The sequence below is a fragment of the Pholis gunnellus genome (assembly GCF_910591455.1).
Source record: "Pholis gunnellus genome assembly, chromosome: 1".
NCBI lineage: Eukaryota > Metazoa > Chordata > Actinopteri > Perciformes > Pholidae > Pholis > Pholis gunnellus.
Genome location: NC_136528.1, coordinates 24,073,829 through 24,087,117, shown reverse-complemented (window position 1 = coordinate 24,087,117; position 13,289 = coordinate 24,073,829). Strand labels below are relative to the sequence as shown.

The 13,289-nt window shown below is 36.5% G+C and overlaps 1 protein-coding gene across 1 annotated transcript in view; it reads right to left on the bottom strand.

The window, feature by feature from the left end:
* Positions 1–13,289, bottom strand: part of LOC306710993 (glypican-6-like) — a gene marked incomplete at both ends in the record, with an annotated part of 119,381 nt that overhangs the window by 55,955 nt on the left and 50,137 nt on the right. Inside the window, one exon of the mRNA XM_079179758.1 lies at positions 304–695. Coding sequence (XP_079035884.1) covers positions 304–695 — 392 coding nt within the window. The remainder of the gene's footprint in view (positions 1–303; positions 696–13,289) is intronic.

Here is a 13,289-nt window from a genome sequence, read left to right as displayed (position 1 = left end):
AGAATCAAGACGGTGTAGGTGGATAGACCATCGGTACAGTGCGTATAATTAAACTATTAAACCATGTTTCTCCTGTGTTTGAGTCAATTAAATGAGTCACAAAATATGGACTAATGCATGACCTCATATAAACAATCCTTTGTTATAGAAGAGACATATGCAATTGCAGGCAGTTTAAATCTTACAGGATATTTGCAAACGTAATACTTTATCTTAAAGCATAATGCAACACTGCTCAACAGCACACGATTGCTTAAGTGCCAAGCAACATCAAAATGAGTATGAGGAGAAAATTAAACTCACCTTGGCTACCCTGTTGGCGACCTCCCGACCCACCATTAGCCCCTGGACAAACGTCCGGGCAGCGATGAAGGCCCTGGTGACCTGGGCCTTAAGTTTCCTTGGCACATCTCCAAAGGGCTTTAGCTGATCTGTGTATTTACTGACGCACTCCAAGTAGTCGTCTGTGAAGTGGTACTGGGAGTTGATTAACTGGAACATGCGCTCTAGCAGCCTGGACCAGAAGTCATTGAGCATCTCCTCCAGGTTGACGTTGCCCCCTGTGTAGTAGCGCTTTAGCTCAGTGAACAGGTCCTGGAACACCTCTGAGTTCTGCATGTACAGCTTCCCGTACGTCCTTGTGAACATACTGTTGAGAGACTTCTCAGAATTGTCCAGCAGCTCCAAGAAAAACTCTAGATGGATGGATGGTTTGGGGAGAGGAGGGAGAGATGGAAAAGACAAATAGTTGGGTTATTGTGCCGATATTTACAGTATCTAATGTCTTTTCCTGCAATATAAACCAGACAAAAGGCTTTGAAGAGGGCCGTTTAATCTAGTCAGAGTAGTGTTGTTGCACTTTAATGTCTCATTTTATGGCTCTGTCTGCGTATACAGCACTAATGTATAGCAGCCAACGATAGGTACTTGATTATGTGAAGAAAGTCAGTCCAAAGAATTAATAATTTAGTAGCAGAAATAATGGGCCACAAGGACTATGAATGATTAATGCAAAGGTTCTGATTGCATACTGTAACAAAATATTCATACGTTTTAGACACAGACACTAGTATACATTATCAACTGGAGCATCCACCATTATTCCCAAACGCATTAGTTCCTCACTGAAACTATTTATTTGTCAACCGAGACAACTGGCCTCTGGACCTATAGTTGAATATAGTGTTACAGTATATTTAAAGAGGCTTAATTCGCTTCGAATTATCTAAAGGGTATGATAAAAAATGAGACAAGCACATCCGTTTTATTTCTATCATTATTTTTGTCGTTAATTCAGTACACACACCTTACACTGTGTAACGTTGTCTTTCAAAAATAAAACTTCATAATAAAGCTAAACTGAAATTTGAAACCGCCTCACTGGTCATGGAAAAATAAACTATAATGATTCTACCCTTCAAAAGAGGATGAAATCACCTTCTGTGGAAACAGTGTCTTAGCTTCAAACCTCTGTTTTCCCATGGCAACGGATGACTGACACCTTCTCTGGTGGTGCGGTACCGATTGTGCTGTTACAAGAACATTTACAAGTTACATTTCTTCTCTTTTTTCAACAAGCCCACATAGACTACAATCACACCGCAAGCCTTATGCTCAGTTCTGATTTATTGCGGATTTTAGTTTTTTGTTTGGCTGTTCAAATGTGGCCAATATCAGATTAAAGTGTGAACTGGTCACGATTCTGAACTCACCCGCATGCGCAAAAAAATATAACAAAGATACACGCAGTACACTGTCATACCTAAGTAAATGTAGATGCCTCTGAAATCAGCTTTATGATTTCATTTATAAGTCGATGTGCAGTGGAAGTCCACAAATTCATGAGCAGACAATAATGAGGATGAGGAGAAAGAGATATTTCTCAATATACTTAATGATAAAAGGATACAATACTACTTTTTTTTTGAGACTGTAAGATATGTGATTTATATTGTTTTACATTGTAAATTACTGTAAACACAGACAATAAAATGCACAAGTGTAACTATAAGATTCCCCATTGACATTCATTCCCAGCAATTACATTATTGTTTCTTGTCATCTGCCCAAGTGGCTTTCTTCCATTCGAGCACCTAATCTCTTGAGCATCACTTCAGCCAAAAAAAAGGAAGAAAAAAGAGACAAAAGCAGTGTTTGTTGGGGAGTCTCACTGAAGCTGAGCAAATCAGGATCCCATGTTCCTGAGTACACAGGCGTGTATGTTGGAAAGATCATAACACATCTCTCCATGCACAAATGCCAAATATTTCTCCTCCCTTCTTTCTAAACAAACACACTGCAGACATTTCACATGTCATGCTTGCTAACAAAACCTACAGGGACTCTTCTCCTGGTTGGGTATTTCTGTGTGACATTTCTTTGTATTGTTTATGATTTCTGTCACACAGCTACATGGGTTACATATTTACTTCTAACAATACATTTCCCTCCTGTGTTGATATGACTAAACCATATGGAGCGATGAATAAGTTCACATGTAGCCTATTTTGTATATTGTGAAGGCAGGCTGTGCTGTATGTAATCAAGGAAAACAAAAATCAAAGAAATGTGTGAAACATTTAAAAACATAAGAAATGCCAATAGTCAAATCTCAGTTTGCAAATATTTTAAGATTAACATTTTAAGACTATTTCATATTTAATTTGTATTCAGTTTGATAAGAGGTCATGCAAAATACTGAATCGTGTGGGGTATAAAAGTACAGTTAAGGTACAGTGACATTTTATTATTAATTTTATTTTTATTTTACTATCCTTTTATATTTGATGGTCAGAAACTAACAGAATGCTGTAAATCACATTCTCAAAGAACACTATCATGCTGGTAATCTTAAACCAAAAACATGAGTAAAAAGATGGATAATTCAGACGATCATGGCCTCACACTGTACATCACACTCATTCATTACTGTGTGAATCATTCAATGATATCAAACCACAAGGGTCATTCTGGCTTTATGTAAACTGTTTTGATGGGAAAATGTGTAAATGAACTAGTGATTATGTTAAGTGGGATAATACAAACACTCTTACAACAGCTGGGTTCAGGGGTCAAACTCTGTCCTCTGCATGATAATCCACAGTTCTGCAAAGTAGGCTAAACCACCATTGCCAGTGCCTTAGAAACTCCCTGTAATATACAACGTCTGCGTCTTCTGGCTCTTCATGCTAATGTGAAACCAGAGGTTTGAGTGTCCCTTCATTTTCAAGACTGGTGGGAGTTACAGCTCTTTTTTGACTGCACTGGAATCCCTTTTACACACCTTTTTTGCAACTTGCTGAGCCAATCCTCTTTTGTCTCTAGTGGCACCTTACAAAAGGTAGTAGATCAGTCCCTAGTCACTCACTCTAGTTTCTTTGCAACTAAGTAATGTGCCATTACACCCACATTTGTTTAAATATTAAAAGCCTGCAGGGATTTTTCATTCAATTTTTCCAATTGGACCCAAATCAAGGACACGTAAGCCCCTGTGTATTGGGCATGCAATTTTGTATCTGTGATACCATTTTAGTGGCACTCAAGAGAATTCATATCACAAAACCAAAGTAACTCAATATTAATCATATGATTTAGTGTAGTTATATGTCAAGCAATTGATACATATGTTTACATTTTAAAGAAATGTACGAACCCTTGGCCAGAGTTACTACATTTGACTCTTCATGTTTTAATTGAGAATGCGAATCATGCCCGAAATCAGGCTACCTGACATTACAGGGTTTTAAGAAGGAAACAGTGGCACAAATTAAGTTCACTCTCTCTGTGTCTGTGTAACATATTTTCAAAAAGATTAGGACAGTATTTCATGTCTGTATAGTCCATGTAATATTCTCAAGTTCAATGCAATTATTTCCATGAAAGAAATTAACCAGTAGAAGAAGGCTTGACGAAGATGAATTACGCTGGAAGAACATTCTGAGCTCACAAAATGAAGTTTCAGACAGGCTAATTGAGTGAAATTAGAGGTCATTAAGAACAGATCATGCACTCTTTTGTGCAGTACTGTGAAGTAACTATGAAGGACTGATAATAATTAGATAATTCAACCTGATAAAATAATGGCTTTGAGAATCTTGTATTTCCAGGTAGTGGTGACCGATGGCATTCAAGGTTTCTATGATTATATGCAATTGATTTAAACCAGCTCCGATCACGTTGTTGGATTGTGGTCATTGACTGAAACATAAAGGGTGCCAGGCTTTTGCATCCACAATGCATCCTGATGACGAGTTTTCACTTTTTTTGTGAGAATGTCTTTCTTGGCCCCACCAAGGCATTGAGTGGCAATGTTGGTTAGTTCATACCATTGGGTGTGAGGAGCAGCAATTGAAGGACCTTTAATCGTCTTTGTGCTATTGTCATTTAGTATTCACAATGTCTGTGTGTTTGAAAAACAGTCCTGTTTGACTTGAATTAATGTTGCAAAATCGTAAGAGGGAAATTACTTGACGGGTATTATAATACTAGTCTTTGCTTTTACAAACAAGTCTACATTAAAAAAAGTTACTCATTTTTTCAGTTAACCATTATTGTAAGTACATATCACTTTAAGCAGTTGAGCAAAGCTTAAAATGATATAATCTCAACTTGAGTTCTTGAACTAAATAGCAAGTACACTGCATTAATCAGCACTCTTCTTCTGCGTGACTAATGGGTCTTTATGTGATTTCAAGGCCTTTTACCTGATGAAACAGACTGTACTGAGAGTTTCAGTTAGCAGCTTGCCAACTCATGAAGAGTGAACTGCTCTCTGCTGGCCAAAATACATGTTTGGCCAGGGAATCATTGAGAGTTATTGACCTTGGATAACATTCAGCTATCCGGCCTTTAGGGTTTTAATACTTGGAAACATGTCAATACATGGGTGTATGCTGCTTACTGACACAACAGATTGAGGAATCATCCAAATCTCTCAAGAAATGAAGAAAAAATGAGTTGGCAAAGGCAATATGGATGTTGCAAGAATATAGAAAAAAAAGAAGGATGGGCTTCAATTTCAGAGCTTAACAATCTCTATGAAACAGAAAATAGTGTTGACCAAAATATTTATAAAAGTGTAATTTTTTGCTTATTAAACTAACTTTAAGATATATTAAAATACAATACATAGATTGTGTACTATTTTTTTACGGTACAAACAAACTGTAAAATGAAGATGTAATAAAAATGATCTGTTTGAGTGAGAGGTCAGGGAACGGACAAAGCCCAGCTAACATTTTGAAACTGCATGATGTGAGAAGACAAAACTACACCTTCTTACTGAGTTTATTAATACACATAAAGGCATATTTAACAATGACAGTTCAACAGCCTGAGCAACAACTATTTGTTGACTTCCACTGTACAAAAACAATTTGTATCATTCTTCATGAGATAAGTCATTGTTCTTTAACTGTGTAGTGGTTTCTGAATCCCATCACCAAATTATTAACTCAAGAGTTTTATAAACATTTTAATTAAATAAAAACAAAAACAAGCTCAGTGATGCAATGTACTGTATTTTTAATGAGTTTTTGATGTGAAGAACAATGGTCTCAAGGTCTTCAGGCTTTGTAAAATTAATTATTTATTTTTTAGAGTCTCGAGAAATCCAATTATAACAATTATTCTTGATTAAGTCTTGATTCATTTTATGTTTTTGTTTTGTAACATTACGTATCTGTAAGTTCTGTAAAGGTGTTACATAAAGCTGCTGACTTATGATCATTATTATTATAATGCATAATTTTGCCACCGTCACATTTTTCCTAGGGGACAGCATGTAAAAAGAAATCTTAATAATCAATACAGAAACGGTAATATACAAAATATAAAACGTGTTAGTGCCCTTGAAGTAATTCTGAGCGTAATGAATCAATTATTCTTGAACAGTTGAAAAGTGCTCCTTTGATATCTGGCCTAATTACTATGAATAATTATCATGATTAATAAAGGTGACCTTTCTGTTGCTCTGATAATAACACTTATTCTAAAATAAAACAACTGCACTCACCCATTAATTTGACTTCACACCACTTGAAAATCCATTTCTTACCGGCTCAAACAATGGGATCTCTAATTCTGAGTTTGGTTAATTAAGAACACATTTCAATTAATGGTCCAACAGTCTTGAATGACCCGAGGGTAGTCATTGTGTAAAGCTTAGCTTGGATATTATTACATCTTATATCTTTTAGCCTAGGAATGTAATACTTTTTGAAAGGAGTCAGAGAGACCCAGCAATGTCTATCTAATGGCCAGAGGATGTAAAACATATACAATGAATACAATTCTGATTAATACACATTTTTCCCCACATAATTCAGAATATGGTTCATAAGTACTTGGCATATTGACCCCGTGAACGCCTGTAAACACATTAGCAAACACTATGTCCACTTAATTACACAATTTAAAGCATATATCTACTATACTATACCATTTAGAGGGCTCTTATCATTGATATTGACCAACACTTTTCAACCTCTATGTTCTACAGTTTGTTCCAGCCACAGCAGCATTGACATATCTCAAAGATGTCAAAGGGGGAACGATTTTGTAACAACCTTACTTAAGTGAACCACTTCAACTGCAAGTTAACGGAGTAAACTGCTTCTCACCACTGGAGTACTCAGAGACTGAGGGAAAAGTATGGTTTCAAATTGCAGTTGATTTTCTCCAACCAGTTCAGTGCACATGAACAACATGGCCGAGAGGGAAAATGAGACATTGCTCTAGTTCTGTCGGTCCACCACTTTGGTCCAGACCGAAATATCTCAACAACCATTGGTGTTGAGATAGTCCATCGGGGATGGACTGCCCCGACCATTTGTACAAACGCACATACAGATGAATCGAACTGACTGTAGTGATCTGATGACTTGTCCTTAGTACCACTTATAGGCTAACATTTTTGTTTTTAAGTGAAATATTTCAACATCTATTGAATGGATAGCCGTGAAATTTGTCACAGACATTCATGGTCCCCACAGACGGAGTGAACATGTGGTCGTGATAGGAAGGGGAGATGCAATATATTTAAAATTTTGGGATAATGGCGCACATTTTCAGATAGTCGCTCCCGTAAGGCATTCATTGTGCTGTACTCAGTTGTTCAGAAATGAAAAGTGACAGAAATGGTTGTGTCAAGAAGGAAAAAAAGAGCTGGAGCGAGATAAATTCAAACCCTTTTCTCATCTTGTAAGTGTCCCATCATGGAGTGAAGTACGTGTGAATTCTTTACAGAAATAGTCGGACAAAGCCATCCCTAGTCCGACATCAGAAAAGAGTTAGGGGAGGTGGTTTTCCAGAGCTATTTGACCATCAGACAAGTATACTGGCAACTTTAGTCTTGTTTAATGAGATTATTGTAACATTTATATAATACAATGCAGACAAATACACTACTCTTCAATCTCTCGTTATTCATATAAATATTCTCAGTAACATTGTTACTGAGCATTTACTGGTCACCTTCAAGGCTGACCAGTAAATTGTGCTGGACTAGCAGCTAACCACATCTCTGACCTCGTCAGCCCATTTTAATCCAGATCCTCTTACAGACAAGGTTAGTGTTTCATATTCCAGGTTGAAGACAAAGGTGTCAAATTTCATCCACCGTTATATTCAATGTGTTACCGTACTTGAGCCGAACATGAACGTATTTGATTTTGACATTGGGTAATGTGAACACATTCTCTCAAATACTGAGAACAGTCCAGAAATCATTAATACATTTAAGAAGTCACATGTCATGGGACATATTTGTAGTTTAACAAAAAGCACATCTGATGTTTATCTTTTGAGATTGCTGTCAATTTAACACACCCAACACAGGATATGTGCTGTACAAGGTCACATGTAGCATGTGGGCAACATACTATAGCAATATACATCAGATGCTGAGATTGTAATATGCATTTCCATCCTGTTCTTATCTGTATCTCCTTTGCTCTGTCAAACCCATCAATCACTCCTTTTTTTCTGCTTCTTTCCATTTGTAACGAAAAATTGCAATGAAAGTTAAAATATATTCTGTGCACAATTATGAACAAATAGAAATGAGAAACAATTTATAGTAAAACACCCGTAACACATTTTCTATACTGTTTACTATCAAATGAAAGAGTATTTTTCTATTTATGATGCTTATAATAGAGAATTTCAAAGTTTGATTTCACCATTACTCCAATTATGGCCTCCATAAACAAATTCAATAAAGCATGTATGTTTTATTATATAGCCAAAACTTTCATCACAGGCCCACAGTATATGTTAGCAGTATGTGCACTGTGTAGCAAAACAGTCCCCGGTAATTTACATTTCATTGTTATTCACAATTTAAAGCCAGCACTCTAAACAAAACAAGCCATGCAGTCATTGCAAGTATCTGTTGTGATGTAGTTTTCTGCAATATTCATTACCTGCATAAGATACAGAATATATGTGTGTGTGTGTGTGTGTGTGTATGTGTGTGTGTCTTACCTGCACAAGATGCAGAATATGTGTGTGTGTGTGTGTGTGTGTGTGTCTTCAGCCAATTGTGATAACATTGTTTTCTGTTCTGTTTGCTACCCTGAACTAGCTGCAAAAGTGGACAAACAATAATACATGGTTTTGGTTCTGTTGTTCCTCTCTAAACCAAAAAGTATTAACATTATCAATACTGTCCATTTCATTTTAAATGTAAGATTACCGTGGACAATTTTCTTTGCAATAAATTATTTTCATGTATGCAATTAATATTCTGTGTATGGTGGTATTTAAAAAAAATGTGATATCGTGATAGTATCCCATTTTACAAACTATACTCATTTATCCAAAATATGTTGCCAGTGTGACAATTCTACCCCTGCTATTGTATTCCTTTGGTTCAGTATTAGATAAAAGATATGCATGAAAGAAAATGGCAAGTGGGAATGACTACTAGCACACAATTGTGAGCTTTCTCTTTACTGGCTGTCTGACTTTCTCTCTCCCTTTGGACACATATTTATGCTTCAGCCAAAGAACAGTGTTTTCTTAATATCTATCCAAACTGTCTGTTATGAATTGAATTGCAAAATATGTTTTTGTGGTAACTGGACAAGTTTGCGGGACAGGACAGTCCATGGTTGTATTTCAGAAAAACTCCAATCACCAAATTCCCTATGGTGACATTCTGTTTTGAAGACAGTTATAAAAAAAAGATTAGAAATACTTCCTACTTAACTACGTAAACATTATGGCTAACTGCATATTTAAATTTTCTGAGAAACACATGCTGTAATCTCTCATGTAATCATTTTCTGCACATGAGAACGTCTTGACTAAATACTATTGCCCGATTCATTTAAACATTCAGAAACATCTGCTTTCAATCATATCCGTGGTGATGTTGATGACTCCCAATCGTTCATTAATGGAAAGCATGATACCAGGACCTTAATTACTATGAATTAACATATCCTAATGACACTGGATGAGAAACGTCACATTAGTCAGTGGAGAACACCCACATTTAAAATCAAGAGGACCACAGTGGCATTGGTGAAAGTAACAAAGAGCTTCCGCTTCATCCTTCAGGGGTTTAAAATCCAACTATCGAGGCATTACTGCCTCACAGAAGAACAACCTGACAGGAGATCTCAGAGGAGGTGAACTCGCATTATATCCTTTCAGAAAACCAAGCAAAAAAATTACCTTGACTTTTCAACAAAACGTAATGCAGCAATGCAGAGGAACGTTAAAGGTCACAGGAGAAGACACCAGTTTGTTCTCCCAAATTTATACTGGGCATGTTTAAGTCTCTGGCGCAGTTCCAAGTGGGAACAATGACATCATACCCGCCACTGAAACTCTTCACCAGCCGATGGACTCGAGGGAACAAATCGGATCAGACTGTGGACCTAGAGGAAGGAAAGTGAGTCTCCCCATGATCTCACTTCCCTTCAAGTCCAAATCTTTAGGATTTGATACCTTTGGGAACAACATTTAAAAAATCCATGATTACAAAATAAATAAAACCGAAATGGGCATTTACAATATATGGCTGACTTTGTACTAAATCCAGAAAAAAAAGCATACATGGAATTAGAACATAAAAGCTCACATGATCTGTTAAGTTTGCACACATTTTACCCATGCTCCGAGTTGGATATAAATTACAGTCAGCTATCACAACACATTGGTGCACAGCAATAGTCGATGACAGGCCACTGACACTCTTTACACATTTTTCTTCAGCTTCATTTTTTCTTCTTCACAAATATGGCGTTCTCTTGCTTGTGTGACTGACTTTGTTTCTAATAAAGCATTCAGGTGCCCAGCATAAAAGGATTTATTTTGCTATTCATAATAAGTCTGCAGAATAGTAAGTTGGAACGAGCTATCTGAGGAAAAAGCAGCAGAATAGGAGCACAATTTAAAGTCCACCTCCCCAGGGTAAACGGTAACCTTCATAACATCAAATTACCTATGCAATATCTACCATGAGACAATAGAAATGTGTCAGTTATCAGAGAATTTTTTAAATCATTTGACTCTGATCTCTTCAATAAATCTGGTTTTACTGAGCCACTGAGGTTAACCTTGCATATCAATGAAAATGCTTTATGGCAACATTGCATTTGTGCAGCAATGTCATTAAGATCCTTGATTTCAAAAGGGCATTACATTTACTCGATTAGCCACGAATAGATATTCCCATCTGTTAATTGGATTTTTTATAAAATGTATAATATCAAATCAATAGCCTTCTACATCTGTACCATAGTCTTAAACTGATACATTGTTTTTACCTAATTATATTAGGATAACTGGTGGTACTGAAAGGTCACTGATCTCTACACAGTGTGTACACACCACAACTGTCTTCTTACAGTTAAATCAGTTATATGTCAATGTACATATCACTGTCAGCCTACACCTTTCAGGACTGCAGATGAAAATGAACCTTTAGCTACATCTGGTGTAATGCATATGTTGTGCATAGCCCATGTTACATTAACATTAAAATCACAATTTACGTGGATACTGTACATTTTAATGGACAAAAAGAAAGCTATTCAAATTTGCCTTCAGAGTGCTCATAAATATTGTTTTCCTAAAATGCAAAGGTAGTATTACATTAACTGTTTGCATGAAAAATACATATACATAGAGTAGAAACTGATTAAATGGTAGGTCAGTTCATGCATGATTGTTCATCAATCAAAATCAAATTCACTTAAAACTCTGAGGGGAGCAAACAGATGAGTGCATATATGAATACCAAAGGCCTTGATCTCCAGACAATATCACTCTACTTTGATGACAATGCAATTTCAACCAATGACATTGTGTGCAATGATACTGTACAAAGCAACCAGGTGGTAAAATCCATTCTCACCCCATACATGATGCATATCACACTGAAGCTGACAGCATCAATACAAAGGACTCGTAATTAAAGCCCTCTGTTGTAGGAGGAACGGGAGGCAAGTTTCACACAGTCCATCAATCACACAATGGCAGCTCATTTAAAACATCTTTAAATTTAAAGTTGCACCAGCTCCTGCCTTTCACAGAGAGCAATTGTTTTCTGACAGCTCAGAGAATCTCTGCTGAAATCTCAGGGAGAAAGGTTGAGTGTAGAAGACTTTTATGTAGAGAGCTGGCCATTCTCTGTTCTCAAAGAAATAACTCTGCCTGTACTTGATGCTCTGTGATAGCAGCAGATAGGGGGGGTGAGGGTGGGGGGGTCCACATATTTGCCTTGGATAATGGGCTTTTAGACACATTGGTACACAGCCAGCTAGCCAAAACAGAGAAATTTCACAATTCAGCATCTGTTGTATTAGGAAATGCTTGATAGTGTCCAAATGTACCATCTGGCTCTGTAAATAAAGGATGAGTGGATACTGATTCCAGTTTTCTCTGCAGATTTGTAAATTAGCTGAAAGATAATTTGTATCCAATAAAGGGTAATGAAGGAATGTTATCACATACCAATTTTGCCAAACACTCTACACCTGAGTAAAAAAGATAGAACTACTAGTAAACAAAGGCACCATTCCATGTTATTGTTGCTCAATGTAGTTACAATTCCTGGCCTTTGATAATCTGGGGTTCTAAAGCATTAATTCAAAGTATAAGAAATTAGGTTACAGGGCTCAATATTAACGCTTGCCCGAGGCAAGTAAACTCTGTGTTCGGGCAAGTGGAATGCCTCATGCTGTTGTCCGATCTGGCAAGTAAATGTAATCTTTATAAGGGGCCGATATTTGTATAAAAACAAATGCAATCGGGAGATTGAAATTAATGCTTTCTAGTCGCTGATCCCTGATAATGCTCGATTTTGTACAACATATCCATTGAAATCGGTAAATAGAGCTAGATAACATTAGATGTAAGCATCTAATTGGCAGCGCTGTTCTTCTTGGCTAAAAACGGAGCTAACAGCATGGTAACATTTGGAACAACTTACTTAATTAGACACGTAGACCTATTATATTGTAATTCATTCTCATCATGCTGCTCAGAGTAATTACAGTGACCGACTCTTCTGCCCTAGCACAGTCGTGCTTATGACGTTGCTAACATGTACAGAGGGCCCATTCAGTCATTATGATGCGTTCAAACTCCAAACAGTAAAAATGTGTATTGTGCGAAGGTATATCACAATGTGTGCTAATGTAATCTTGAAAAATTTAGTTTTAGCGAGAAATGCAATAATACATTTTAATAATGTAGAATAAATACAGTTGTAGAAGAGGATGTTTTCGCAGCAATACTAGAGTAGGAATTATGACCTGTTTAACTTCCTTACACTAGCTGTAAGCAGCTTACAATACATCAATACAACTACTAATGCCCCCCAAAAATATTCAATCAAAGCAAATATTGAAATATATATATATAATAATTTATTTTTTATCATTTGAATTGTGTTTTTATGCAAATATAAACCACTACATATGTCAAGAACAAAGTAAAAAGATACCATTTAGAATTTTTGACCTTTCTTTATCCAATTGTCCAAATCTCTGTTGAATGTATTTATCTTTTAATAGGCCTACACTTTTAATTTCGGACAAGTACGGTTGGCTATCGGGCGGATAAAACATCTCAGCTACTTGCCCAAGTACAAGGGACTTAAAAAGCCTAATGTCAAGCCCTGGGTTACATAAAGTAACTAATTGAGTATAACTGAACATTTCAGGGATAACGATTCATTATTAGTTTTTAAAGAAGCTATACAATCAATAAATCACAAGAGCAGTATACATGAAGATTCACACCCTGGTTTACAGTAATCATTGTAGAGCCAG